This window comes from Crocuta crocuta, unplaced genomic scaffold, assembly GCF_008692635.1.
Source record: "Crocuta crocuta isolate KB4526 unplaced genomic scaffold, BGI_CrCroc_1.0 scaffold93, whole genome shotgun sequence".
Taxonomy (NCBI): domain Eukaryota; kingdom Metazoa; phylum Chordata; class Mammalia; order Carnivora; family Hyaenidae; genus Crocuta; species Crocuta crocuta.
In genome coordinates, this window is record NW_027529641.1 from 8,863,547 (window position 1) to 8,888,852 (window position 25,306).

At 42.2% G+C, this 25,306-nt stretch overlaps 1 protein-coding gene across 1 annotated transcript in view; it reads right to left on the bottom strand.

Annotated features, from left to right (window-relative positions):
• TRPM1 (transient receptor potential cation channel subfamily M member 1) overlaps positions 1 to 25,306 on the bottom strand; it is a 101,678-nt gene that overhangs the window by 43,819 nt on the left and 32,553 nt on the right. Inside the window, 12 exon segments of the mRNA XM_077762354.1 lie at positions 249 to 389; positions 3,467 to 3,517; positions 4,501 to 4,635; positions 6,397 to 6,570; positions 15,256 to 15,356; positions 16,257 to 16,329; positions 17,611 to 17,734; positions 18,176 to 18,350; positions 20,216 to 20,387; positions 21,263 to 21,387; positions 22,048 to 22,261; positions 23,535 to 23,730. Of these exon segments, the coding sequence (XP_077618480.1) occupies positions 249 to 389; positions 3,467 to 3,517; positions 4,501 to 4,635; positions 6,397 to 6,570; positions 15,256 to 15,356; positions 16,257 to 16,329; positions 17,611 to 17,734; positions 18,176 to 18,350; positions 20,216 to 20,387; positions 21,263 to 21,387; positions 22,048 to 22,261; positions 23,535 to 23,730 (1,681 nt within the window).

Below are 25,306 nucleotides of genomic sequence, written 5' to 3' on the forward strand. Positions count from 1 at the left end.
ATAAAGGACAGAGGGCAGATGTAATTGATGGGCTGAGGGTCTGCCTTGCTAAAGGCTCCAAGTGAAACCTGGGCATCTCCAGGGACCATGCAGCCTCATACCTGAAATTGCTACAGGAGGAAGGGCAAGTGTGCTTGGGGATGAAGTAATGAACTTGGCTTTGAACAGGCTGTTATATTGCCAAGGACAGCAAGGGATAACATGTGACTCTAGGAACCACAGAACACCACATGTTCACTTAGTTCTACCCTCTTAGGTCCAAACAAGTTGTTGTAAAGGGTCCGAAAGCTCTTCCGAGTATAGTTGCAGCGGTAAGCCCCGCCCATGAGGTATTCCAGCACAAGGCCTATGTCGATGAGGCTGATGTGGTAATCAGGTGGCAGGTTGCCCTGGAAGAAAAGAAGCTGTGTCTCAGGCCTTTCAGAATGCTCTCCATGTGTGGTCTTCATCATACACCTTGGGCGTAGGTGGCCATCCCTGCCCACAACTTAGGTGTTGATGTGCGGAATGGGGCAATAAACAATATTCAATCTATTTTCATATGACTGAGGGAGAAAATGTGTTAACCTTTCCCAGTGAGAAGAGTTAGAAACCCACAAGACTGCAGGGTTGTAAGACAACCCTAGGCTTGTCCATGGGCTGACTCAAAATGGCCTGCAGTGTCCACATGCAGATGTAGGGGAGATATGGTGTAGCCGTGGTGGGACCTCCTTTGTGAGAGCAGATGAACTGTGTTGAGAAGAGCTTTGCTAGATGCTTACAAGGGAGAAGCTGGCTTCAGGGGCCTGGAGTCCAGATTTCCTGCTGAAGAAGGAAGTGACCCATGTGATTGGAACAAGGCCTCATGGGGAGGCAGCGGGATGGTAGAGTATCCCTGGGGCTGGGAATTTCTTAGAGAAACTCTACACAGTGCCTTGTGACTTTCTGAGGGACCCCTCAGATATCAGTAAGAACATAAGCCTGACAGGTGCTTGGGTAGCACCCACAGTTAAATGTCCCACTCTTGGTTTTGGCTTAGGTCATGATCTCATGGTTTGTGAGTACAAGCCCCATGTGGGGCTCTGAGCTGACAGTGAGGAGCCTACTTGGGATTCTCTCTCTTCCTCTCTCTCTGCCACTCCCCTGCTCACTCCCTTTTTATCTCAAAATAAATAAATAAACTTAAAGAAAAGAATATAAGCCCCATAAAGTATCTGGTGTGACTGGGAGTTGGTGAAGGGGCAGAGTGTTGCAACAAAATACAATGGGGTATGTTGAGACCAGAATGGCCAGTCATTCAAGTCCTTGGACAGCTAACTCATCTAGGAGGCAGAGATAACCAGTTGATTATAAAGATTTTTGTTTTTTTTTTTTGCTAAGTGCCATGTATTTCTTGTTTAATTTCACATGGCTGAAATGATGATGGGAACCTGGGTTTATTGTATGGAAATTACACATCCCAAATGTGCTCCCTTTATTATTTTTTAAAACATTTATTTATTTATTTATTTATTTAGAGACAGAGCATGAGTGGAGGAGGGGCAGAAAGAGAGGGAGAGAGAGAATCCCAAGCAGGCTCTATGTCCAGTGTGGAGACTGACATGGGGCTCCATCACATGAGCCATGAGACCCTGACCTGAGCTAAAATCAAGAGTTGAATGCTTAACCGACTGAGCCACCCAAGTGCCCCCCAAATGTCCTCCCTTTACATTAGAACTGGCCACATTTACCAGACCCTTCACTCAGGCATCAATGAGTTTGTTCAGCCTCTTTCCTGATCCTCGACCTCATCTAGGATTCCATATGCTAAGATAAGGAGATATAGCCCTACCCTTAGGGAGCTCACTGTTTTGGAGGAGGTGGTAAAACTACAGACAGTGAGTTTGGCCCTGAACTCCTGAACTCTGCCTGGGTGAAGAGGTGGGAGGGTAAGTAATGCCTTCCTGCAGAAGGCACACTCAAGGTAGCTAGGAGCAGGCAGAGCAGAAACTTTAAGGGACAAGAGGAAGGGAACAGTAGTCATGAGCAAGAGAGCCTGGCATGTGTGTACCCCATGGTGGGGATGTGATGAAAGAGAATAGGGGATGTTGACCCTACTATGCCCAGAGGTACAAGTTTCTTGGAAGGACCTTGAACTTCATGAGACTTTGGAGGATTTTAAGTCCGGGATTCCTGTGACTGGGATAGTCAGGGGGCATGGGACTGGAGGTGGGAAGAGGCTTCTTGATGCCATTTAGGTGAGAAATGGTCGGGTCTGAACTTAGGTAGCTGTGGCTTTTGAATGTTTATACTTCCTAATTTAAGAATTCCGGGAAATCGGATTCCTTATGGGAGAAGCAAGGTTGCTGGTCGCTCTTGGTTCCTGGATCCATGGATCCTATGCTGTCCAATAAGTGTCTATAGAAGCTGAGTTATTGTATTATTAGGAGACATTTGTGTAAAGGATGGCCAAACTATCTGGGACTCTGACTGAAAACTCTATTCTCTCATTTGAGTCATTTTCTCTTGCTCAGAATATGAATACACATTCCACACTTGGCAAGCCAGGGACTGCATCCTAGCAAAATGAATCACTCACACATTAACCCAATCTAATTCTCTAGCCTGTGGCAACATGACAGAACAGTGAATAAACGAGATCCTACAAGAACACAGACTGTAAGTAGTTAGCAGCAGTGGAAAGGGGTGAAAACATCTATCACTCACTAATGAGAGAACAGTTCACAGAACCCATACAATGATATGAGGCAAGTTCCTTCTGGAAACTGGCTCAGTGAAGGAGTGAGCAGCAAATCTTAAAGTAGATACAGAACATGGGGTTCCAATGACAGATGGAGGCTCAGGTCAGTGGTAAGATGACACCTCCCTGGCTGTTGCCCCAGGCCTTGGTAATGGTGCCAAGGTGCCATAATCAGTCATTCAACATGAGCCTAGCATGTGTAGGGATGAACATGAGACTTAAAAATGATACTTTCTTTTTAGTTTTAACACTTTTAAAAAATTTATTTATTTAAATTCAAGTTAGCATACAGTGCAGTATTGGTTTCATGAGCAGAAACCAGTGATTCATCATTTACATATGATAGCCAGTGCTCATCCCAACAAGTGCCCTCCTTAATGCCCATCACCCATTTAGCCCAACCCCCCAGCCCCCCTCCAGCAGCCCTCAGTTTGTTCTTTGTATTTAAGAGTCTCTCATGGTTTGCCTCCCTCTCAGTTTTTATCTTATTTTTCCTTCCCTTCCCCTATGTTCATCTGTTGTGTTTCTTAAATTCCACATATGCATGAAATCATATGATATTTATCTTTCTCTGACTGATTTATTTTGCTTAGCATAATACACTCTAATAAACTCTTTTATGGAGAAAGGAATCCATTCTTTCTTATGCCTCTAATAATACAACACATTTTAGAAATTTAAAAAATTTCATACAAAATCTCTATTGAAAGATGCCAATGGGTAAGAATTACAAAATGGCAGACTGACCTTTTTTACATCCCTCACCAGCAAATGAAGTGTGTTTGGTGGACCCAGCCTCTGAAAGAGAAGCATTCAGCCATATTAAGTATGTTTTTCTCTTGAACTCTCAAAGCTAAATCCTACCCTACTCCATAGAATTAATGAATTATGAGAGCTGGAATGTAACTCACTATTAGCCTATTTCATTTACAAGACAGGACTGGTTGTGGTTAAGAAGTATCCAACACATTAAAAAATATGTTAGTACTTTCTATTGAATTATTTTAAAGAGCAGCTTATGGTATGCAATATTGTGTGAAAAATTCACCAAGGACCAAACAACTGCTGAGGACCATTTTTGCTATTTAAAATTTTAGAATGGGGAAAGGGAATGTAAAATCTCAAAATGCACATTGTAATAATTTGCGCCAAGAGGATTTCACCCATACGCTTTCATTCTTGGATAATGGAGCTCTTTGCCGGGAAAGCTTAGTTCTACATTTTTCACTGAAGTGGCCTAAAAAAAGTGGAGGTCCCAGGGCGCCTAAGTGGCTTAGTCCGTTGAGCATCTGACTTCAGCTCAGGTCATGATCTCACGGTTTGTGAGTTTGAGCTGGCTTCAGGCTCTGTCCTGACAGCTCAGAATCTGTAGCCTGCTTCAGATTCTGTTTCTCTCTCTCTCTCTCTCTCTCTCTCTCTCAAAAATACACATAAAAACAATTTAAAACATTGAAAAAAGTGGAGGCCCCAAGAAACAAATGACTGCTCACCCTGGCAACTTCTCACTGTAATGATTTAGGAAGCTAGATTCTTGCTTTGTATAGACTAGTCTTCATATACAACACCTGAGTTCATACTGCAGCTGTCTGGCTAGACATGGCAGTAGTTTGTAAGAACATGAACATATGCAGTGACCTGCATGGATAAACAAGGGGCCTCCCAGCTAAAACCAGTGTTCCATCTAATGCTCATCTAAGAGCATTTATGCAAAATATGCACCAGTGATAAACATATTCAGACGGCTAGCTCCCCTCTGCCCTCCCCACTTCTAGAACACTCACTGTGTTGTAAAGCTCTTCCAGCCTCGGAATGGTGAGAAAGTGTTGCATGTTTACTCCATTTTCAATCAAGAGCTTCACGAAGTCCACCCGATCTAAGACTAAAGCATCCAGCATGGCTTGTTCCAGGGCGTTCACCTGTGAGAACCAACACCCAGCCGTGAGTAGTCTCTCAGAGGGGTGCCAGGTGAGAGGCAGACCAGAAGTATCTGGGAAAGTGCATTCTGATGCCCCAGACCCTAGAGCCAGCTGAACCTCGTTCTTTGCTCTTTGTCTTAAGTAAACACACACCATCTCTTATCCTTTTTCTCAATTCAGCCCCTACCTGTCCTGTCAAAGTATCAAAGCTTGATAGAAGGAGAGAAATAGATACTTCTGTCCTTAAAAAAAAAATGTTTATTTATTCTTGAGATAGAGAAAGAGAGAGAAAAAGAGGCAGAGTGCAAGTGGGGAAGGGGTAGAGAGAGAGGGAGACACAGAATCCAAAGCAGCCTCCAGAATTCAAAGCAGCTCAGAGCTATCAGCACAGAGCCTGATGTGGGGCTTGAACTCACAAACTGTGAGATCATTTCCTGAGCCAAAGTTGGACACTTAACCGACTGAGCCAAGCAGGCACCCTTCTCCTTTTTAAAACAAGTTGAAGAGGATTCAAAATAAGAGCCAAATTAGTGTTGTTTTTTCCAGTTTCAATTAAAATTGAGCTTATTAGCTTTTCTTTCTTTTAATTTTTATTTGTTAATGTTTATTTATTTATTTTTGAGAGAGAGTGCACAATCAGGGAAGGAACAGAGAGAGAGAGAGGGAGACAGAGACACAGAATCTGAAGCAGGCTCCAGGCCCTGAGCCCAATGTGGGGCTTGACCCCATGAACCATGAAATCATGACCTGAGGCAAAGTTGGTCACTTAAATGACTGAGCCACTCAGCTGCCCTTATTTGCTTTTCTTTTAATATAAAGATGGGAAAGAAAAACCACATTAGCTGTAGCATTATTTTTTTTGTTCTTTTGGTTTTTATTTATTTTTATTTTTATTATTATTTTTTTTACAAATAGTTTATTGTCAAGTTGGTTTCCATATAACATCCAGTGCTCATCCCCACAAGTGCCCTTCTCCATGCCCATCTCCCCCCTCCTAGCTGTAGCATTCTTATAACTACTATCATCAGTACTTCAATCTCCAAGCTCCAGACTCTGTAAGCAATGTGCTTTGAGGTGATGGATTATAATATTTTATATGCTATTATCTATTATTTGTGCTTTGATCCTTTAAAAATGATGGAATCTCAGCACTCAGTATAGTGTGAAGCCTTCTGGAGACAGCAGCTGGGGAGAGTTTGTGTTCTTTACTGAGGATGACCATGTGGTAGCAAGGTGGAACTTGTGGGTGCACAGCATACCACTAGGGGTAGCAGCCATGATGATGCCAGTCACACATCACCGTAGAGGCTCAACGCCCTCCTTGCCTGTGTCCTCAGAGGAGCAAGGCCAGGAACACCATGTGGCATGTGGCTTAGACTCCCAGCCCAGATGAGTGCTGTTACCTGTCCATCCCCATCACAGGTTCCTTCTGTTCCCTGAACTGTGTTTATTTCGTGATAATTGTTTTGTTTCCCATATTTTCAGGCACCGAGTGTCTATGTGTGTGCCAGGTAGAGACAGCCACTGTTGGGCAAACTCTGAGTGGCCTCATTCTCCCACAAAGCCCAAATGTCTGGTGTTTGTGAAGACTGCTGTTGCCTTTTGAAATACTGGCACTATCCCATGGGTGCTCTGCCACTGCCTCCTGGGACTCAGGATCCAGGTGGGGCTGAAGCAAAGACAACAGCTGCCCCTTCCCCTGGAGAAAGAGGGTGACCAATTCATGATCCTGGGAAAGAAGGGTGAAGACTCTGCACATACCCAGTTCAGCAGCTCTATCTTCCGGGGGTCAGTTTCTTCCTCCACCTCCTCTTTCACTTTTCCCTTCTTCTTGCCTTTTCCTTTCCCTCTTCCCCCCTTGGTGGTTGCTGTAGGCGGCTTCTTTTCCTTCTCTGTGACCTTGCTATCAGTGGGGGGCGCCAGGCTTCCCAGGGGCTGCAGTCCACAGCAAATAGAGTTAGGAAAAGGGGTTAAAGCTGCCCCTTGTCCTGAGACAGATCCACGGATCCCCTTCACCTCCACATGCACACACATGTGCACACACACATGCGTGCGCATGTAATCACATAGACACCAACACACTAGCATTCACACACATGCACATGCACACACACACACATGTGAACACAATCATTGCAGGCCTACTGCCTATTGGAGGAGGCCCTGATACCATGAACGACTGCTACTTGTGTGCTTAAAGAGGCTGACATTTTGATTGATGTGTTTTTCCCCAAAAGGAGGGCTGCTAAGAGGCACCAAAGGGAAGTGCCAATAGTTACCAATGCAGAAAGGAGAAAATGATCATGAAGGGGTCAGAGACAAAGGGTACACCCGTATACCCACAGATCCCTGTTTGGATAGAACCGTGACTGAGCTTATTGGTAGCTGGAGAAGGCCTGTTGGCTGTCACCAAGGTGCATGCCATGTGGTGACAGACTGAATGCATCTGGGGAAGAATGTGCTCCACTCAGAGAACAGGAGGCAGTGCAGAAGTGGGGCCTGGCCACTGAGTCTGTCTTCCAGTCACATGGAGAGCACGGGGGGATACGGCCCTGGTGCAGACACAGTGACACCAATGTTGAAACAAAGTTGACCCCTCAAGCTGTTGTCCTATCTTGCCAGACTTGCCCTGTCCTCTGGCCAAACTCTTCTGGTGAACTGTTTGCATGCACAATATCCATCCCCTCCCTTCCCACACCCTGGTCCATGTATTCCATGCTGCTTCTTCCCATCTGTCCATGGCTCTGACTGTGGTAAGAGATGAGTGTTCTGCTACCACCTCATGGGCATTTTCCAGTCCTTCTCATGCTGGGCTCTTAGTGCATTTGACTGCTGCCTGCTTCCTCCTCAAGCCTCTTCCTGCTTCTCTCGTAATGCACGCACTGGTTTTCCTATCTGGCCATTGCTTCTCAGCACTGGCTGTAAATGTTGAGGATCATTGGGGCTCTATCCACCGCCCCTTCCTTCCTTCTTTACTCTTCCTGAGCAACCGTATTGAGGCCCATACTGCCAGTCCCCATGTATTTGCATTTGACGTGTCCTTTCTAGCACAGTCCGTGTCTCTCCTTAGAGCTCCTGTTCCCAACCTGGCACCTTTACTTGGACATCTCAAAGCCTTTTATGGCTCATGATGCCCAAAACCACATTCAAAACCACTCCCTGAAACCTTTCCTCTTCCAGTGTTCCTGAACTCAGTGGCAAGCCAGAGAACTGGGGGAGATTGCTGACATCTTGCTCCTTGCACTGCTCTCTTCCATGATTAATCCGTCTTGAGGTGCAATCATGTTTAATGCTAAATATTGCTTTATTATATCCAATTCTTGGCTTCTCCTCTGCTTCTGCTCTAGCCCCAGGTGATGTCTCTCCCATGAATTACTTTAATAACCTTTTAACAGGATTCTTCACACCTGCATTTTCCATGTAAAATCCAGAATGATCCTAAATATGTAAATGAAAACATGTAACTCTCCTGCTTAAAATTCTTAAGTGGGACAAGGTAGAGATCTGACTGAGGGCACCATGAGTGTTTGTGGTTCCTGCTCTATGCAGAGATATGGATGAAACTGTCCTGACTGACTTCTCATGTAGATAAGACAATTATGATTCTCAGTGAAAAATTGACACAGCATTCAACAACTAGTGCTGGGAAAACTGGATATTAACATGCAAAAGAAGGAAGTTGGACCTTTATCTAACATCATATACAAAATTTACACAAAATGAATCAAAAACCTAAATGTAAAAGCTAAAACAATAAAACTTGTGGAAGAAAACCTAGGTCAAATCTTCGTGACATTGGACTTGGCAACGACTTCTTGAACATGTCACCAAAATCACAAGCAACAAAAGAAAAAATAGGCAATTGGGACTTCATCAAAAATTAAAAACTTGTGCATCAAAAGAATATCAAGAGATTCAAGGCATGACATTGGATTTGGCAATAACTTAGTTGATATGTCACCAAAAACACAGGCAACAAAAGAAAAAATAGACAAGTGGGACTTTATCAAAAATTTAAAACTTGTACATGAAAAGACAGTATTAATAGAGTAAAAGCAACAGCACACCTAATGAAGAAAATATTTGCAAATCACATATCTGATGAGATTAATGTCCAGAATTTATAGAGTACTCCTAAAGCTCAAGCTCAACAACAAAAAACAAAATAACTCAAAAACAAGCAAAGAACTTGAATAGGTATTTCTCAAAAGAAGATCTGCAAATGTCCAAGTACATGAAAAGATGCTCAACATCATTAATCATCAATGCAAATCAAAACCACAGTGAGGTGACCCATATCAAAAACAAGTGTTGGCAAGAATGGAGAAATTGGAAACCTCATGCACTATTGGAGGAAATGTAAAATGGTGCAGCTGCCATGGAAATATTTGGCAGCTCCTCAAAAAATTAAAAATAGAATTACTTTATAATCCAGCAATTCAATTTTGGGGTATATATCCAAAATAATTGAAAACAGGGTCTCAAGTAGGTACTTCAACACTTATATTCATAGCAGCATTACTCAAAATAGCCAAAAGGTGGAAGCAACCCAAGTGTCCATTTATGGATGAATGGATAAGAAAATGTGGTCTATACATACAACAGAATATGATTAAGCCTTAAAAAGAAAGGAAATTCTAATGCATGCCACAACAGAAATGAACCTTGAGTACATTATGTTACTTGAAATAAGCCAATCACAGGATAAATACTGCATGGTTTCATTTGTATGAGGTATTTAAAGTGGTCAAATTCATAGTGACAGAAAGTAAAATGGGGGTGCCAGGGGCTGGGGGCAGTAGGAAATAGGGAGTTATTGTTTCATGGAAATGGAATTTAGTTTTATGGGATGAAGAGTCCTGTGGATGGATGGTAGTGATAGTTGCACTACAATGTGAAGGTACTTAATTCTACTGAACTATACTCCTAAAAATGTTTAAGATGGTATATTTCCTTCCTTCCTTCCTTCTTCCTTCCTTTCTTTCTTTCTTCCTTTCTATTTTTAACATTTACTTATTTTGAGAGAGAGAGAGAGAAGGAGAGAGAAAATCCCAACCAGGCTCTGCACTGTCAGCATGGAGCCAGATGTGGGGCTCTAATTCATGAACCATGAGATCATGACCTGGGCCAAAATCAAGAGTCGATTGCTTAGGGGCGCCTGGGTGGCTTAGTCAGTTAAGCGTCCGACTTTTGCTTAGGTCATGATCTCGCGGTTCGTGGGTTCGGGCTCCGCGTCGGGCTTGTGCTGACTGCCAGCACAGAGCCTGGAGCCTGTTTCAGTCTGTGACTCCCTCTCTCTCTGACCCTCCCCTGCTCATGCTCTCTCTCTCTCCTAGAAATTTAAAAAAAAAAAAAAAAGAGTCGGTTGCTTAATTGACTGACCTATCCAGGCATCCTGGTAAATTTTACTTAACCATCTTTTACTACAATAAAAAAAATTGGGGATGGGGTACCTGGGTGACTCAGTCGGTTAAGCATCCAATTCTTCGTTGTGGCTTAGGTCATGATCTCATGGTTTCGTGAGTTCAAGCCCCATGTCGGGCTCCATGCTGGCAGTGCAGAGCCTGCTTGGGATTCTCTGTCTCTCTCTCTCATTGCCCTTCACCCACTTGTGCTGTCTCTGCCTCTCTCAAAGTAAATAAATAAAACTTTTTAAAAATTGGGGAAAAAAGTAAAAATAAGATTATACAACAGTTGAGGAAACAAAAGGGGAAAAACCTGAAGGAACAGCAAAAATTGCCAACCATCTTATTGTGAAGAGCTTCAAGCAGCCCTATGGAGCATTCATGTGGGGAGAAACTGAGGCCAACAACCAGTACCAACCTGCCAACTATTTAGTGAATCATCATGAAGTGGATCATCCAGCCCCAGTCAAGCCTTCAAATGACTGCAGCCCAAGCCTATGGCTTAACTACAATCTTAAGGAAGCACCTGAGCATGAACTGCCCAGCCGAACCACTCCCAAATTCCTGACCCACAGACACTATGTGAGATAATATTTATTGTTGCTCAGAATAAGAAAAGTCCTTAAGTGGTTCCCCAAACTCTTGGACTTTTGTCCTATACCAGGTCTGCAGTTCTCATAAATGCATAGCCTCTGTTTGTCCTGCAACCTCCTCCTGAGTCACTCCCTTCTCTGCATTCTAGCCACAATGGCCTTTTTTTCCTCTTCAGTAAGTTATTTGAAAATGTCCAGTTCTTTCTTGCCTCAGGCTCCTTACATGCTCTTATCTTTGCATGGAAGGTGCTTTCCCTTCAGTCTTCACCAGCCCGCGTATATGCACCTGTTAGGTCTCAGAGTCAGTTCCATTTTTTTCAGCAAGGTCTTCCCTGGTGCCTCAATAAAAAGTAGTCTACCCACCCTTCACATTCTGTCTCATGGAAATGTGCATTTTTCCTTCTTAACAATTACTACAACTTACAATCTGATATTTATTAACCTGATTATTTGTTTCTTGTCTGTCTCCTTTTTCCTGCCCACCCTCTCACACCATGTCCACACCAACACTACACAGAGAGTTCTGAAAGGGTTGTGGAAGGTCTGTTTTAGTCACCCCTCTGTCCCAGAACCTATCACAGGAAGTAGCTGACCAACATTTGTTAAGTGAATGGGTGAGTAGAAACACGGATTTTTAAAAAAACAGTTTGGTTTAAGAAAGCCAAAGAAGAGATGAGTTCCACCATTTGTTGCTGCTGAGTGAATGAGAAAGAGTAGAACCCCTCCTCTTTTAACTTCTGTCTTTGTCATTGAAGAGAATTAATGATGAAGTAGATGTAGTCAGACATCATAAGAAAATTCCTAGATGTTCAAACAAGCTCACCCATTCTTTCTTCAAGGGTCACACCTTAGGATTCTAATAGGATGGTTGGTAATCTTAGAGTGGTAGCTTTTAGCCAGGGCTACTAGAGCCCTTTACTCTGAGGAGGGGCTTCTGGGGCTGCCTGAGGAAAGATGGCCAATGGGGTGGGCTCAGCTCTTATTTGCTTTGCATGTTGCTGCTCTACTCAAGATGTCATGTGTAGAAATGGCTCTTCCAACTAAAATACCTTGGAGATAACTATTCTGGAGGAATCACAAATAATAAGAGAGGTGTGACAGGCTGGAGAGAGGGTTGGGTACTTGTAGCATTTGAGTAGGCTGAGAGGAAAGTGAGATGGTAAGTATATTGGGTGACATAATTGGAATTTAAAAAATTTTGATAGGCTGACCCTGATAGACTGAATCTTGCAAGGTGACATGTAACAAGGAATGATGTCTTCCACCTGGGTCCACCTGGGCCCCAGATCAGCTAACCTCAGAACTGCAAGATGTGGTTTATCAGGTGTGGGCATGACAAAACCCTTGGGAATTGCTGCAGATGGAAACTTAATATGAGTGAAAGATCTTATTTGTCATATTGCTAGATGTGTAACTCCAGCCCAAGGCAGATGACAATCCCATTCATGGCTGCACACGGTGTTAATTTGTGGGCACTGCTCTTTTAAAAGGGTAAGGGATGGTATGCTCCACATCTGGAGAGAGGAAATTTCTGTTTCTGACCTCAAATGTGGGTTAAACAATAGCTTGCTGGGGATGAAGTTCATAATATTCTTTTATTATACATTTTTAAAATTTTATACAGTCCATGAGTTCTGTAGTACTGTTTTCTCTTTCATTTCTGATATTAGTATTCGTGGTTAGCTTGGTTAAAGGCTTATTGATTTTATTGATCTTTCCAAAGAATTAGATTTTGGTTTCTGTTGATTTTCTCTGTTGATTTCCTATTTTCAATGTTATTTATTTGTGCTTTAATTTTTATTCTAATATATGCATTCAATGCTAGAAGTTTCTCTCTAGGCACTGCTTTTGATGTATTCCACAAATTTTAAGTTTTATTTTCACTTGATTGAAAATATTTTAAAATTTCTCTTGAGAATTCTTTGATCTATATACTATTTAGAAGTGTCATGAGTAAACTTGGGAAAAATTGTTTAACCTCTTGGGGATATCAATTTTTTTCCAAACTATAAAATGAGGGCAATCAGATCTATTTCAGAGTTGTGAAGGCTGATAGTAATAGTAACAGTATGTAAAAGTAATATTAATGCTCATGTTTGTGAACACATGGGGTAAAGCACAGGGTGTAACCCAAACATCAGGCATTATTACCATTTTCTACTTTGAATTTAAGATTCTAGTTCATGGTTTTACCAAAGGATAAGCTCTTGCCCATAGATGGAAGCCAAATAAATAGTTCTCATCATGAAAAATAAGCAGATATTTCTTTCTGTTTCAGAAACCTTAGTAAAGCTGGCCAAGGTTATAGATTTTGGTCTTTAAAATAGGCAGTGGTCTAGAGGTCCCCAAACCTCACTCTTACATGTACAGACTGAGTTTAGCATATTCCCTTAAAAATTGTTAGTCCAAGTTTTTATGACTCAATATAAATAAATTGCTTTGTTTTATGTATATATCAAACACTATTACCTTTCTGTTGTTATTGTTGTTTTAAAGTTTATTTATTTTGTTTTTTTTAAACTTTTATTTATTTTTGAGAGATAGAGAGATACAGAGCATGAATGGTGGAGGAGGAGGGAGAGAGAGACACACACAGAATTAGAAGCAGGCTTCAGGCTCTGAGCTGTCAGCACAGAGCCTGACACGAGGCTCAAATTCATGAACTGCGAGACCATGACCTGAGCTGAAGTTGGACGCTTAACTTACTGAGACACCCAGGCACCCTTATTTATTTTGCTTTGAGAGAGAGAGAGAGAGAGAGCTCATCAGGAAGGGCAGACAGAGAGGGAGGGAGAATCCCAAGAAGGCTCCACACTGTCAGCATAGAACCCTGTGTGAGACTCAAACTCATGAACAGCAAGATCATGACCTGAGTCGAAACCAAGAGTCAGACACTAAACGGATTGAGCCACCCAGGTGCTTCAGTTGTTGTTATGTTTTTAACAAAACCTTTAACAAAGAGTTTTGTTGGGACAGTTTTTATTTTTGTTCTTAATATAAAAATAGAAGAATATTGACTAGTAAAATATAACCAATCAGATCTAGGACTGATTTGTCATGTAGTAATTATCAAATCCTCCCTACCACAAGTTCTCTATTATGTCAAGAATTCTAGAAAGACTATAGATTCACAGCCATATAGTTAATTGTGTGCTTCAACCATTAAAGGAATATTTTGGAGACCATATACTGCATTGTGGGGAGACCGAGGAGGATTTTGGTTCTAGGTTGCTGTCTTGATCATATGTGTCCTGTTTGCCCTCCTTCTCCATGGAAATGACAGCAGAAGATTATGATAAAGAAAAATCTATTTCAAGGAGAAGGGGCAGACAAGAACTGTTAACAAATTTTGGAAATACTAACGGGCAGTTAAAACCATGAAGGAGTAAACCAGAAGGAGTAATGTGGAGGTAGCAGTAGAGGCAGGACTAGATTTTCAAAGAATAGGAGTTAATGGTAGGTAGAAAGCCTGTTGATCAGGGGAAGGGCTGTCTACAGAGCAGGAGGCTGTTCACCCCCCATCCTTTCTTGTGTGCCCTGACAGCACCCCCCTGGGCAGGTGCAGAGTAACTGCATTCCTGGGCTTCACCCCCAAGCAGAAACTGGAAGAATGGCCACTCAAGCATTGGTGGGACCTGCCTAGAAAGGTCCAGAGCCTCACTAGTCTGTTCCAATCTGCACACGGCAAAGCAGAGCTGTTTGGTGGGAAAGTAGGCTTCCTATACTAATTCATTGATCCCATCCTTCACTCAGGAATGGGGATGGACAAGTCAGGATCTTCAACAGAAAAAGTTAAAGTGAACAGACGGGAGCAGCTGACCAGGGAGAAAAATAGAGATAATTAAGGGAACAGAAGAAGACTTTAAAAAATCCAACTTGTATCCTCAGGTATGGCATTCATGAGATGAAAACAGCCTGGCATGAAAATGGAACCATCAGAAAATAAGAAAGCCTAGAGGTGATTACCACACATGCTCAATCTGCGCACACACACACACACACACACACACCACCTGCACACACAACAGTATCACACACATGAACATCCTCTCACACATTAACCATTATTATAAACACACAGATACCGCAGATATATACCACACACACCCACTAAACCATTCACAGGCATCACACACCACACCACACACATAACATACACCACACACATGCTACACACAGACGCATACATACCACACCCCAAAGATCCCCCACCCTTGAATTCGCCAGGCCTCCAGTCTACCACAGAACATAATTTAAAAAGACAATGCTCTCAATACAATCATTATATTTGATTTTAATGGGTAATTTTCTTTCTTTTTTTTTCTTTAAAAGGGTAAACCTCACTTTCATCAGAAAAGAGAAAATATTTAGTGGTTATTTCTTCAAGAGTACTGTTTTGAATCTATAAATTAGTGCTAATAGCTCTCTTTTCTGGTTCTTATGATTCTGGTTCTAATGATCGTAATGCATTAAACGTTGGATTAATACCAACCAATTAATGGATTAATACCATTAATACCCAGATAATTTCTTAAGATCTGTGTAATGAGGGAGAACATACTAATATATCATCTATACAAGTTCATGATAAATGGTATGAAATGAAAAACACTTAGTTTCACCGGCCAGTGGGGCCCAAAGACAAAGATCTGGCTTCGTGCTATGTCGACGCGGTTCCAAGCCAGTGCCAAGCTCAGCTGGTCTGGGGCTGATGCATTTGTCCCTGGAAAAGCAAGAAATGAGGGTTTTCTCACTGCATGCCTGGATTGCTCCAGTTTGGCAGGTGCTGGGAGGTGAATACTGGCTTCCCTGGACTGGCTCACACCAGCCTGGAACTAAGCACTCCTGCCTTTTCTCTTGCCCCTGAGTGACTATTCAGGCCCTAAAGCTAAGAACTCCATATTCTCAAAGAGCTGCCTGGGAGGAGGTTGGAGGCCACCTCTTTCCATGTCTGCTTGGCATGGTCTCCCTGGGAGGGACCTGGTGATTCCAGGAACCTCATCCGCAGGAGGGCAGGAGCCCTGAGACCACCTTGACATCAGCCCTACAGATACAGTCCCTTCAGGCCAAAGGTGAGCACAGGCCAAGAGCACAAGCCCCCAGCTGCGGGGAGACCAGCACTGCCAGGCAGCTGGCCTGACTGTGACACTCTCCTCTCTCATCCCTGCCCTTTCATTGTCCTAGAGTAGCCAAGAGACAGGTAATAAATGTGTATCCTGGAGTGACCCTGTGAGTGGCCAGGTCATAGCCTGTCGTTAGGAGCAGGATGGGAAAATTGTACAAATCACTGCAGTGATAGCAAATGAAAAATTGCCCGTGTTCTTCCTCCATAAGGAAACACTTAATGAACTAGTTACAAATAGAAACTCATCTGACTTCAGCCCACCATGGTCCATTGGCACCCACAGAAAACACCCCTTCCCCATACACCCATTGTGAGCTTTGGTGTTCTACCATGGCTTCATAGTGAGATAACTCTAGACAGTCTGGCTGGCTCTGGATTCGATCACCAGTAGACATGGTTCCTGGCAGGAGAAGAGGGAGTGTGGTTTCTGGCCATGAACAAAGCCCTGGGCAAGCCCAGCACTGAGAAGCCAGGCGTCGCTGTTTCCTGAGAGCTCACCTTTCAACAGGGCAGTTAAAATTGCCATCTCGATGTCTTGCTGGCCCTCGGAACCCATTCTAAACACGGTGACCTGAAAACAGGTTAATCATGAAAAGACTAGGTAAAGCAAAGTTGAAAATGAAAGGGAGAATTGGAGGGTTTTTTTTTTTTTTAAAGGACCATAGAGACTGACATGCGATTCAATGGTTCCGGAAGTGGAATGATTTTAAGCCAGGTATCTTTCATTTCCACAAGTGATAGCATTGCTTGTCCTGACTCTGAGTCCTTGCCTAGATCCCTATTTTATTATTTACCCAATGTGCTCCAACACTCTCAAGAGTAAAGAGCCCATGCATGATCTACATACTCCAATATCTAAATCACTACCAAGATGACAAAATCATTTTTATTCAGAAAACTGCTACAGTTGTAGGAGATTTGTAGATTTAGAATTTAAAAAATCTTTTAATGTTTATTCAATTAAAAAAAATTTTTTAAATAATTTATTTATTTTTGAGACAGAGAGAGACAGAAATGAGTGGGGGTGGGGCAGAGAGAGAGGGAGACACAGAATCTGAAACAGGCTCCAGGCTCTGAGCTGCCAGCATAGAACCCGATGCAGGGCTTGAACCCACGAATCGCGAGATCATGACCTGAGCCAAAGTCGGATGCCCAACCAACTGAGTCACCAAGGCACCCCACGTTTATTCATTTTTGAGAGACAGAGACAGAACATCAGTTGGGGGGGGGCAGAGAGAGAGAGAGAGAGAGGGAGACACAGAATCCAAGGCAGGCTCCAGGTTCCAGGCTCTGAGCTGTCAGTACAGAGCCAGATGCAGGGCTTGAACCCATGAACCATGAGGCCATGACTTGAGCTGAAGTTGGACGCTCAACCAACTGAGACACCCAGGAGCCTCTGTAGATGTAGAATTTTGAAAGGGCTGTCTTATGTGTGTTTTCCTAACAAGCATAATTAGGGAGGCAAGGAGTGGGAAATAATTACTGTATTTGGAGAGAGAAGTGATATAATTTTATAAGTGCACCTAAAAGAGTGTGTCTGTCACTCCTCAAGCCTTTATGGTTAAAGGCTTGATGTAATTTATATCCTAAACCTCAGAATTGGTATGATGTGCCACAGTGTCACCTAACATGTGCTAAGCTCTGAAAGCACTTGGGTCCCTTCCCTGTGCATGTTTATTCTGTTTCTATCACGTGCACATAACAGCCAGTTTGGTAAGGATTTGTAAACTGCCCCTTGGAAAAGTCTGAAACTAAAATATGAACAAGTCCATCATGCACATATGGGCAGAATTAGAAAGGAAACATAATTCTCTCTGAGGAGCTGGTTTGGAAATAAACTCAAGACACTTACGAGTTCTTTCTTTTTCATGCACTCCATTATAATTGCAAACAGCTGATGAGATTGTGTCTTGTTGTAATTAAATGTTTTCTGAATGGTAACTAGAAGCTGATCCTTGAGGGATTCATTTATTATCCTGTTCAAAGGAAACACAAAAGAGAAGGAAACAATATGAGTTAAATCTGTACATGAATAAATCAGACAACTCTATGTCCGTCTGGTGTGTTTGATTTTGATTTGAAACTTTACCATTGGAGGGTATCCCAGGCTAGGAGACAGAAAGGGACCACAGTAAAAAACTGCATTCACACGTGTCCTAAATTCCAGGCTGGTTGAAAACCTTATAAGGGAAAATGAAGTTGGAAGAGAGTATAGTCCCCCAGAGAAAGAATTCTGTAAGAAACATCATGCTGTTGACAGCTCCCTCACATGCTGACCTCAGAAAATGGGAGAGATCTAGTAAATCTTCATCATTTAGCATTTTTGGAATGGCTAAATGTATCAGTTAGAGTTTTCTTCTTGGCCTAACAAGAAGGCAGTTAAAAACCCATCCTTTGTAACATGTCAGAAATCCTACCCTCCTTCTTCACAGTACTTGTGTGCGAAAGACAGAATGTCCGAGGCTCGCCCACTGCCGTCACAAATCACCACCGGGACTGGAGGGTCTTCTCGGAGATATTCCAAGACAATGGAAACTACATTAGGGCCTCCTTCCACCACTAGGCCCACGACAGGCACACCTTGCCCCAGTCCTGCAACATAGGACACATTCATTACACAGACCAACAACACAGCACAAATTATTAGCCCATCAGTTAATAACTTGTTCCCTGAATCCTCCCTCTGTCTCCATCAGATAATAGGACTCTTGGGGAATGTGGTAGTGACAGGCTAGCTTCTGGAGGCAAAATCAGCAGGATGAACTCTGAGAAGCAGGAGAAAGCAGGAAGAGTCCAAGAGCCTGAGATTCTGGAGAGGAAGGACCTTGGGAGTGGAGGAGCTGCAGAGACAAATTCGTCTACTTGACAATTTTACCCCAGACTGGCCAGGACAAGTTATATTCTGAGCATGTTTCCTGAGGTGTCCATTAGTTGTGATGAGAGTTACTTGATCAACATCAACAAATGGCAAGTAGGAGAACTGTCCTTTGTCTTATAGTTCTGAAGGCCTTCAGATAAAATCTGTTAGTGTATGTTAGGAAGAAATCTAAACATTTCAAGTGGCTGAATTCAAAGTTTCTGGTTTGCTTCCATGATGCATTTCTATAGTTAGGAACTCTTAAAAATTTTGAACGAGTTTCTCTTCTCCTACTTTCTCTTCTCCTACCAGAATAATCTCAGTGAAGTTCATTTCAGTGAATATGCACAGAGGGTCTGCTTTGTGCCAGGCCTGGACAACAGATACCGGAAAAATGGATCAATATGAGGTGGACCCTGTTTTTGAGATGGCCAAGCTAAGCAAGGCTTGGCATTCTAGATCTTCAGGAATATGGTGGTCAAATCACTTCATTTTCTAGAAACCGGGTAAAATTGGTTCTTCTTGGTGTAGGCTGGATTCCCCAAAGCTCCAAGCTGTGAGAGGTGACGACTGAGCGCCCCTTTGCTGTCCCTGCCCCACTCAGAGCCCTAGGCAAAGGATGACAAAGGGAAGCCCACAAGTCACATGATCAGATGAAGTTGGGCAGTGTGAAAATTTATGAGTCCAAGACAATTAAAAATGTGAGAACAAAAAGTGAGTCACCAAGCAGTTTATCAATCGAGATTTGATTCCTGGAAATCCACAGTCCCCTTAGCAGGCAACCATTCTAACCACTTGTGCCATCTCACGGGTCCTTAACTGGGCTTGACAATGACCATTTCCAGGACTTAGACTGGCTTTCACAAAAACCTTATCAGGGAGAGTAAAAACAAAATAGTCTTTAAAATCTTTTAATAATATTTTGGCAATAAGTATTACTGGAGCGGAGCACATTTCAAGAGATGACAGCAGCTATTTTCTTCCTAATTGGTCATTATCATTTCATCTGGTTGTGGGTTTTTCCTTTCTCTTGAGCTTGACCTCACCACTTTCCTCCCAGGGAGCAGCTCTGCTGTAGGGCTGTGCTACCTGGACCAGCATAGGTGGGGCCATGGGGAGCAGGTAGTCCCTGCATCTGTTTCCACAGAACTCCCCACCCAGCCCAGCCCACCTTAGTGTGGGTGAGAGACCCAGAGCTACAGAGCTATTTAATTTAATGATCAACTAACACTTAGTTAACAGGAGATATCCTACTATGTCTTTGAGTGAGTAACTTTATTCCTGTTCAAACATTACAAAAATAACTACAGCAATTACATTGGGCAACATGGTGGGCAATGCCATCACCATGACAACTGCTGTAGGGCTGTTTCTCACATGGCCCCTCTCTGTGAGCCTGGAGCAGAGTATTACCACACAGTTCAGTGTGATTTGGTACTTGGCCAGGCTAACAGCTCTAGACAAGTCTGTTGATCTGTTTTTCTGTGGATCTGACGAGAATCAAAGTAGAAACTCTAAACACACTTGGGAAGTTTCCTTTTAAGCCTGGGTTTCATGGCAGGAATGGCAGCCCATAGCCATTACCTTTGCCAGAACTTACTTGTGTTAATTTTCTGCAGAGAGATGTGCTTCTCCAGCTGCCTCCGCAGCTTCACCTCGGCACCGTATTTGCCCAGGGTGCCATTGTCGGCCAGGATGAAGTGAGTGTGTGAGTTGTTGAGCAATGAGAGCTTGCTTAGGGGGTTGGACATAGTCTGGTACACTCTTGTTACCTGGCAAAATGCATGACACAGATCAGCACTGCAGAACTTAGACATTAAGACTACCAGGGGAAGCAGGCAGAATACATACATTATGTAGTGGCAACTTCATCTAATTGTGCACTTAAACCTACTCTTGCTTCCCTGTCCTCTCTATGGAAGAATTTGTGTTTGCAAATTCCTATATTAAATTAGAAAAAATAAATAAATCATTTTAGATAATGACATCCCAGCAATCACATTTCTGGGCATTTACTACAGAGAAAGGAAAACTGACAATAACACATAAAATCCTGACCATCTATGGTAGCTTCATTTGTGATCACCAAACTGGAAACAACTCAGATTCACTTCAACAGATACACAGGTAAACAAACTGCAGTATACACCTATATTGTGGGAAACCACTCAGCAATAAGAGGGAATGAACTATTGATACACACGACGACCTGGATGGTTCTCTAGGAATGTGGAATAAAACAACAACAACCAAAAAAAATCACATAAAGGGAATCCTCAAGGTTATATAGTGCATGGTACTATTTATGGGACATTCTTGAAATAATAAAATTATAGAGATATGGGGCAGATTAGTGGCTGCCAGGAGTTAAAGAGGTGGTAGAGGTGAGAGGGAATTAGGTATGTAAATTAAAGGACAACATGAGTGATCCTAGTGGTAATGGAAATGTTCTGCATCTTGACTATATTGATATGAATATCCTGGTTGTGATACCACAGTTTTGCAAGATGTTACCATTGGAGAAAGCAGGAAGGGCATATGGTACCTCTCTTTATTATTTCTTACAACTGCAGGGGAATCCACAATTATCTCAAAATAAAGACTTTGATTTGAAGAAATTGCCAATATCTGGGAAGAAAACACTTACATCCTTTCCAACCAGGTCTTCCTTGTTTTCCACGATGCCCCATGGAGCAATTCCTATAGCACAAACCCGACCTCTGGATTTGGAGGAATGGTCTTTTAAGGCATCCCCTACGTGGCTGATAACACCTGTAAACAGCCATGGATCATATTTTTAGGCCCTTTCCTCCCATCATACCATTATTTATGAACTTTAGGGACCCCTTCTCTGAACCACTCCATTTCCTATGGAATAGGATTGAAGTGTAATGATCTTCATCATTAAAAGAAAATACACCAGAAGTCTGAGCTCATGATAACTGGTTACCCTGCATTAGCTCCTAGAAAAGGGAAAACAAAGACAAAAAATCAAAGCAATGGTACAGGTATTTCCTTTACAAATTTCTAAGACCTAAAGATGGAAGTGAGTGGGGAGCCTTGGCAGTCCTTGGCTACATTCAGCCAAAGTTGAGAGTCAGACTGCTTCGCATGCCCCTAACCTCTCCCTTCCTCTGTATCCTCTCCCATAGGATAGCAAAAAAGATTGCCAAGGGCCTCAATGAAAACGAGGCTCGTACAGGGCTCAATTCAAGGAATGGCACATCGTGTGTGCCAGAAATGTTGACCATTATCAAAATCATATCAAAATAAAAAAAAAACAAGCTACTGGACAAAGATTTCACTTCTGTCATAAATATTGTCAGGTTGCAATATGTTTTTATTTTTTATCTTAATTATTCAAAAACTCTTTGGGAACTATAATGAGTTCTGGGTTTGTATATTTATAGCAAGGGAAGGAGCCTCTCTTACCGGTACTGACGCCCCCAGTGAAGATCCAGGCCCCAGTGGTCATGGCGGCTTTGATCAGACCTTTCCCAAAGACCTGTTTCAGCTTGGGCTGCATCTCAAAGTTCTGGATGCCTCCATGCACAGATATTAAGAGCTTGGGGAGTTCCAGCTGCCAGTCTTTCACCATGAGATGAAGCAGTGAATCTGGCTTGGTGTCATAGGACACTCGGATGTACTGCAAAAGAGTATGTGATGCTCAGTACCTGTTCTTGGTTTTCCTCTCATATCACAGGGGAACAGGGCTACTGTTCTTGCCCAAACAAAAGTGGTTTTGGCTTTCTGTCCCTCTGTGTGAGTCTGTGGCTAAGTGAGGGAAAGGAACTTTGGAAGAGTTGCCAGATTTAGCAAATAAAAATATAGGACACCCAGTTAAATTTGAATTTTATGTGAACATTGAAAAATGTTTTATCATAAGTATGACCTATGCAGTATTTGGGATGTGCTTATACTAAAAAATTCTCTATTGTTTATCTGAAATTCAAATATACCTGGGCCTCCTGTGTTTTACCTGGCAACCCTCAATCTTGAAAAAATCAATTCAAAAACTGGCCCAGCTAGAACCACATCTCCAGAGGTTAGCCAGGGCATTGTTGAGGGAGTGGTCCATTGACCACATTATGTGGGTGCTGAGAATGGGGATCCTGTGCTAACCTATGGACTTGACCTTCCCCTCAAGGTGAAGAAGAGATGAATGGTCAGATGCCTTGACCCTTATGAACTGCCTCTTTGTGTCCATGTCGATATGCAGGGTGCCATTCCAGAAGACTGTATGTTGTGCTATTTGGAACACAACTGAATTTTATTTGAACAGTGACGTTGAGCCAGTGGAATAAAATGAAATTGAAAAAACGATCTGACTGGACATGTGGGAGTATTATTCAGAATTAGCTGAAAGGGATCACAGTGCTGACGCCTCCCCTCTCTGGCAGGGCTCATCCAAAAGGCAGAGGGCACTCCTTGTTTACATGAAAATGTGAAAGACCTTAGTCTTCTTGGGCCAGCTGAATGCAGGCCCAGGGAGGCTGTGGATGGACTTCAGAAGGAAATATTTCCAGACACTCCTAACCCATTCAAGGGGGAGTGGAAGGTCCACAGTTATAAAAAACAAAAGCAAACCCCAAACAACCTCAAAAAACAAATAGTGTAATTTCTCACTTGTCACTCAGTGATGAGTATGGTTGCATGATTTGTGGATTCATAATTCTGATATGAATTTAATGATACTATGTGTTCTTTATAAAGTGCTCAGTAGCCAAATCTTATGGCTAAAAAGTTGAGTGTGCAGTTATATTTCTTGCCTTTGCAATGAAATACCTAGGAAGACTGAGCCACACCCCTGAAAGAAGACCCAGGTGTCTGCAGTCTAGGGGTCTGGGAGGCTGGGCCTCTGATGGAGACTGGGCTCAGTGCAGGCCCTTTCTCCTGGCCCTTTCTAAGTCCTGTCTTACCATGGCCTTATTGGAGTATCCACCACCTTGGAACTCAAGAGTTCCATAGGAATCTGTTGGGTAGCTCTGGGTGTGTTTGCTGACAGACCATTTTTCGGGCTGAGTCTCCACTTGTTTATTTTCCTCTTCATTTTTGCTGGATGTTACACTCGGAAGGGGGGGGATATGCTGGTTGGTGAGCTGGCCACAACAACACCTGAAAACAAGGGCAAAACAGTCTTTCTATAACATTTTCCTCAAGAGGGGTTAAACTAAACAGGAGGGTAGCACCTGAACAGGGGCAGACTAACACCTTCCTTATATGGCTTTGTTAGGGATAGAAATGTTCCTTATGATGGTCTTTTCCAGGTAACCAACTTAAATCTCTTTACATACCAGTCCATTTAAAACAAATTGGATAGTTGCCTTTCTGTACCGAATGTATTGTAACTCTTTTTTATTGTCACATTTAACTCTTTTGCTAAATCCAAAGTCATGAAGATTTGCTCCTATGTTCTTGTCTAAGAGTTTTATAGTTTTAGCCCCTACATTTAGGTTTTTGATAGTTTTTTTTTTAATTTTAGAGAGAGAGCTTGATCCAGGGAGGGACAGAGGGGGAGGGAGAGAATCTTAAGCAGGCTCCATTCCCAGGGCCAAGCCCAATGTGAGCCTTGATCCCAAGACTGAAATCATGACCTGAGCTGAAATCAAGAGTCAGATGCTTAACAGACTGAGCTACCCAGGTGCCCTGGGTTTTGGATACATTTTTAGCTAATTTTTATATATGGTGTGAGGTGGGGGTCTAAACACATTTTTTTGCATCATGATACACATTTGTTTCCATGCCATTTGATGAAGAGACTATTCTTTCTCCATTTGTTTTGGCAACATTGATGAAACATCAATTGTCTACAGATGTATGTATATTTCTGGACTTTTGATTCTATACCATCAGTCTATATGTCTATCCTTATGCCAGTACTACATTACTTTGATGACTGTAGCTTTGTAGTAAGTTTTGAAACCAAGTAGTGTGTGAGTCCTACTTTGTTCTTTTTTGTTGTCGTTGTTGAGATTGCTTTGGCTATTCTGTATCTTTTGCAAATCCACTTCAGTTTGCTTGCCAATTTTTGGAAAGAAGCAAGCGGAGATTCTGTTATGGACTGCATTGAATCTGTAGATCATTTTGTTAGTATTGTTAACAATGTTAACTCTTCTGATCCATGAACATGGGCTGTTTTTCCTGTTATTTAGATCTTTGTTCATTTCTTTCAGCAGTGTTATGCACGTTTTGGAGTATAGGTTTGCACTTCTTTTCTAAGTTTATTCTGAAGTATCTTATTCTTTTTGATGATATTGTATATGGAATTCTTTTGTAAGTTTCATTATATTTCATTGTTCATTGCAAGTAGATAGAAATAAATGTAATTTTTGTTTACTGATTTCTTTTACACTTCAACTTTGCTGAACTTGCTTATTAGTTAATAAGCAAGAGGTTTTTAGTGATTCCTTAAGATTTTCTATATACAAGATTATGTCATCTGCCAATAAAGATAGATACTTTTTATTTTCCATTATGGATGCCTTTTATTTCTTTTTCCTAATTTTCTTGACTAAGACCTCTAGTACAATTTTGAATAGTAGTGGTGAGAGTGGACATCCTTGTCTCTGATATTAGGGGTAAAGCATCCAATCATTCACCATTAAGAATGATGTTAACTGTGGATTTTCACACATGTCCTTTTTAGGTTGAAGAAACTCCCTTCTATTCCTATTTTCTAACTTTTAAAAAA